Below are 5,208 nucleotides of genomic sequence, written 5' to 3'. Positions count from 1 at the left end.
TTTGGTTGGTAGGCTATGGAATATAGGGAAAAAATGTACGATTGATTATTTAATGATTTCTTTGCTTAACTATTATTAAGATCCCAAATAGTAAATCCTTTAGCTCATATGTGTGCATACCTCAAGTAAAAAAATCCCTATTAACTCATGTTTTTTTTTTAAATGTTGCACTTCTGAGAGAATTCATCATATTCAGATTGCTCTCATGCCACGCTGTTTTTATACTGTTGTGACCGCAGTACAACATCTAGTGACCGTCAAGTGGTTTGGACCTCTTGGTTTAACGATTGCTGTGCTGGGCTGACAGTCACGGGAACCCGGGTTCAAGTCCCATTCAGACAACACCATTAATGTTCCACAATACTGTTGTCATCTTCTCCAGTGACTGCTCTAATAGACAGTTGATGTTGTTTGTGGTGGTGTTTACAGTTGGCCTGGGCGGGAAGGTGCTGGTCTTCCCGTATGAGACGGACTTCAGCTTCGTGGCGCTCATCCCCCAAAAGGAGATGGGCCTGCGGGCGTTCACGCTGTGCATGCGCGTGGCCACCGAGCTGGAGGGCGAGCGGCAGATCATCCTGTTCGCCTACCGCACGCCCGACTACGACGAGCTTAACGTGTGGCGCGAGAAAGACGGCCGCATCGCCTTCTACCTGAGTGGCGACGGCGCCTTCTTCCACCTGCCGCCCATCACCACATTCAGAACGAGTCTCTGCCTCACCTGGGAGTCCCGTACCGGGCTGGCCGCCTTCTGGGTGGACGGCCGCCGCAGCACCTACCAGGTGTACAAGCCGGGCCACACCATCCGTCCCAAGGGGACCGTCCTCCTTGGGCAAGACCCGGACAAACACCTGGGAGACCTGGAGGCAGTGCAGAGCTTTGTGGGGGAAGTGACCGACCTCAACATGTGGGACTATGTGCTGCCCAGAAGCCAGATACAAGCCCTGCATTACGAACATAAGATCGCCAAAGGAAACATCTTTGACTGGGCCACCATCGAGTACCAGCTGAACGGGAATGTGATGGTGGTTGATGATGACTGACTCGGAGTGGAGTCGCGAGCGAACGCGGATGTGACCCGTTTGTGTGTCTCTGCTGGACTGCTACTGACCTTTTTTCATTAGTTTGGTCTTCTAGATCTAGTCACTTGCATTCCTTATGTAGTCAATTAACTATGTTCCCTCACAAAATACCAGTTGTTCATAAGAAGAGATGGACATTTTGTGTTGTTTAAAAAGTCTATGCAGAAATGTCAAAACCAGATTCCAAAAGGTCCTTTCTTTTTATAACTAACTATTTAGGATAGATACGGTATGTCCTCACCTAATGCATGCATGGGGAGATTAACCATATTTTATTAGCATTCCAGCAGTTATGTTAATTCATGAAGCAAGATGTGAAAATTTGGTATACTACTATTTAACTTTAACTTTATTAGTCTCCTCTTGCAGCCTGCTAATTATCATGAATGTTCAGTACAAATTGCATACAGTATGCAAATTAACCTGTTTAGTTACAGAGCCAGTTTATTTATTGCTCTCAGAATGATTTTATTTTTGTGGCCTCATGCCAGGCTTCCAGGGATTTGTATACATTTGTCACGTGGCTGGTGAGCACTATTTTCAATGGAATGTACCATATTTAACCACAAGATGGCAGTATATGCTAGTTTAATCAGTGAGCGCCAAATAATACATTTCATGATCATGCATGGTTTCATTTTTTGATTTAACTAGGCAAGTCAGTTAAGAACAGATTCTTATTTACAATGACTGCCTACACGGACAACGTTGGGCGCCGCCCTTTGAGACTCCCAAATACGGCCGGTTGTGATACAGCCTGGATTCGAAGACCAGACCGCTGCGCCACTCGGGAGCCCAAATAGTGTGGCATTCTTGTGCTCAAGATTTCAATTGCTTTTGTTCCCGCTAATGGCTAAATTGAAACTGTTTACATTAGACCTGCAATGTTAAAATCATGCACGTCAAATGATTTGATATTGATTTTATTCTTAAATATGAACAATGTTACCACTATTTTGACAATTGTTTATGGAAAACGGGATGAGTGAATGAAAGCTGAAAGAGAAGGATGATTCATTATTTCTATACTTAATAATTTAACTGCGCTTTGAGACAAACCTGCAATTGTGATGTTTAAAAGCTATTGCCATAATGTTGCCTTTGGTTATCACACTCCCTCTCATAAATGTTCAATGTTTAAACTGATGTAAGAATGCTTTTTGGGTCTGAAATCAGATCTTGGCATGTGCATAACTAAAAGTGTGTGTTTATTAAAGAGAAAATAGGTCTTTGAACTTTGAGCATCCACTTTGTATTCTACTTACAATTGCCGGTGAGACCTTCACAAGGTAAAGTAGTGGTGGTATACTGTGCCATTGTTTAATTGTTCTAAAATGAATTGGCCATTTGTTTATGTGTAATAACCTATCTGTTGTGAATGATGTTTGCATTAAAAAGAAACACCACATGAACAGTATAGACATTTGTTCACTGCGCCAATAATGAAGTGTAGGGTGTAGTCCTGATAACATTGACCCTTGAAAGAACCCACTGGGCACAGACGTCAATTCAACGTATATTCCATGTTGGTTCAACGTAATTTCATTGAAAAGATGTGGAAACAACGTTTGATTCAACCAGTGTGTGCCCAGTGGGGAAGCATGTGTCAAGTCCCTGTGCTGACTTAGTAGCAGCTATGTGCTATAGTTAGTGTGCCTGTTGTTCTTCTGTGGCACTATGAACCCGTTCTCTCTTCCCCCTCCATCTTGACCTCCTTGGAGAGGAAGGAGGAGTTTCCAGTGAACATACAGCCTAGGCCCCCCAGAGGGTGGGAAAGTGCGGCGTTCCGAGTTTGTGTGTGTTTATTCGGGCCCAATCCCCCGTCGGCTCTCAGCAGCAGCAGCTAAATAAGGAGGGGAGGGCGAATGAGTTCTGACTGCGGGTCAGCAGCCAAATGTTCCACCTTCTTGAATGTTGCAATGCATCAATCGCGCTGCCCACTCACTGTGTAGTAACACCTTTGTGGACCATCTGCCCAGGCAGGCTCCTCAGCCCTCTGGTTTCAACCACACATCTCTGTTTCTCCTCTCCTCCTTTCTCTCCTCTCGCATCCATGCCCAAGAGGAGTGCTAGCTGCCTTCCAGCCTAGACGCACACACACACAACACACACCACCTCCATCACACCCCCAACCCATACACACCATATCACCATATCCTCTTTACTTTTACTTATGGTTGATTAACTTTCAAGTTAAGTCAAGTTTTTGAACTTTTGGAGATCGGGTGAACTATGAATGAACTATGAATACATCCCATATTGCAGGAGACTAGAGATTAATTAGTGAGTAGGAATATTTTGGAATATTTCTGAACAATTCATTATATTGGCCTATTTTGTACTGAAGTGAAGGTTTATGGCAGCAGTCATTGAGCCTATTTGGAACATCTCAAAAGTCCAATTTGTGTGTTCTTGTTCGGCAGTATATTTCATATTTTCCATAATAAGAATAGACTTTAGTGACAAAAACACCATTGGGAACCCTTTATACAAGATCCACTATCAGCATATTTGTTTCAAACATTATTTTATAGGATTATATACAACCTGGTCTCAGTTTTAGTACCATATTGATGTTTTGAACCATTAAACAATTTCTGAACATTTTACCTTAAAGTTAGGTTTACTCACAACACCTAAACATTTATTGTAGAGCCATTTTCACCTCTTTATGGTCATCTAGTGAAACAGTAGGCCTATAATTACTTACTCCATGTCCTTCGAAGGGGGTCTTTTGCGTGTATTGTACAACTGAGCAAACACTTGCGGGGCGCCTTGTTCTGCTCGCGGAGACGGAGGGAGCCAGCAGCGGCGGCGGCCTGTGAGATCTGCATATTCGCCCATTGTTGGGCCATCCGAGGCGGTGCGGTGCGGTGCATGCAGCTCGCTGCTCGTCCCTGCGTGTGTGAGCTGGTGAAATGTCTTCCACGCGAGAGGACATAGACGGCGCGAGGGAGGCCCGTGTGAGCCGGTGGGGAAGACAGAAGGAGGCCCGTTCTGGATTCCTTCGAGCAACTCCAAATAGATTTCCAGGCAAAACATATTTGCATACGCAAGACAGTGCTACGAGCTATCTGGGTGAGCTCTGGCACGTGTCCATTGAACAGATGGATATTTTTTTAAGAGCTTTCTTGCAGAAATGTTCATTCCATTAAAACGTGGATGTTTATCCTGCTTTTGTCAGATTCATAAAACAGAATGTAATCCTAAATGTGATCCTTTATGAATCCGGTTATTACCTTGTATTAGTGAATTGTTGACACAAGAATTTGATATCCTAGTAAGAAAGAGCACTTGAATATTGTTTAATAATAACAGAAACAAAAATGAAAAACATGGAAACTTAAAAAGATTAACCAAACAAGTCACATTTTGTTCAGTTTTAGGTTACAACCATATCTTCTGTAAAACTCCATATGAAACGCTCTAAAGTTATTCATGAACTATCTTTAGTTGATACATACACTACATTCATTTAAAAAATGTATTTAACCTTTATTTAATTTACATGACCAAAAGTATGTGGACACCTGCTCGTCGAACATCTCATTCCAAAATCATGGGCATTAATATGAAGTTGGTCTCGCTTTTGCTGCTATAACAGCCTGCACTCTTCTGGCAAGGCTTTTCACTAGATGTTGGAATATTGCTGCGAGGACTTGCTTCCATTAGTGAGGTCAGGGTGCTGATGTTGGGCGATTAGGCCTGGCTTGCAGTCAGCGTCCAAATTCATCCCAAAGGTGTTTGATGGGGTTGAGGTCAGGGCTCTGTGCAGGCCAGTCAAGTTCTTCCACACCAATCTCGACAAACTATTTCTGTATGGACCTCACTTTGTGCATGGGGGCATTGTCATGCTGAAACAGGAAAGGGCCTTCCCCAAACTGTTGCCACAAAGTTGGAAGCACATAATCGTCTAGAATGTCATTGTATGCTGTAGCTTTAAGATTTCCCTTCACTGGAACTAAGGGGCCTAGCCCAAACCATGAAAAACAGCCCCAAACCATTATTCCTCCTCTACCGAGCTTTACACCACTCCAGCACTTACTTGGCATTGCTCGTGTTGATTTTAGGCTTTTGTGCGGCTGCTCGGCCATGGAAACCCATTTCATGAAGCTCCCGACGAACAGTT

The 5,208-nt window shown here is 43.5% G+C and overlaps 1 protein-coding gene across 1 annotated transcript; it reads left to right on the top strand.

Annotated features, from left to right (window-relative positions):
- The first annotated feature begins 362 nt into the window (after positions 1-362).
- LOC120045498 (pentraxin fusion protein-like) lies at positions 363-2,411 on the top strand. Its single transcript, XM_038990395.1, has one exon. The coding sequence runs from the start codon at positions 405-407 to the stop codon at positions 1,038-1,040; it is 636 nt and encodes a 211-aa protein (XP_038846323.1). The 5' UTR covers positions 363-404; the 3' UTR covers positions 1,041-2,411.
- Positions 2,412-5,208: the final 2,797 nt, after the last annotated feature.

The sequence above is a fragment of the Salvelinus namaycush genome, chromosome 4 (genome assembly GCF_016432855.1).
Source record: "Salvelinus namaycush isolate Seneca chromosome 4, SaNama_1.0, whole genome shotgun sequence".
Classification (NCBI taxonomy): Eukaryota; Metazoa; Chordata; class Actinopteri; order Salmoniformes; family Salmonidae; genus Salvelinus; species Salvelinus namaycush.
This window is presented reverse-complemented; position numbering and strand designations above follow the sequence as displayed.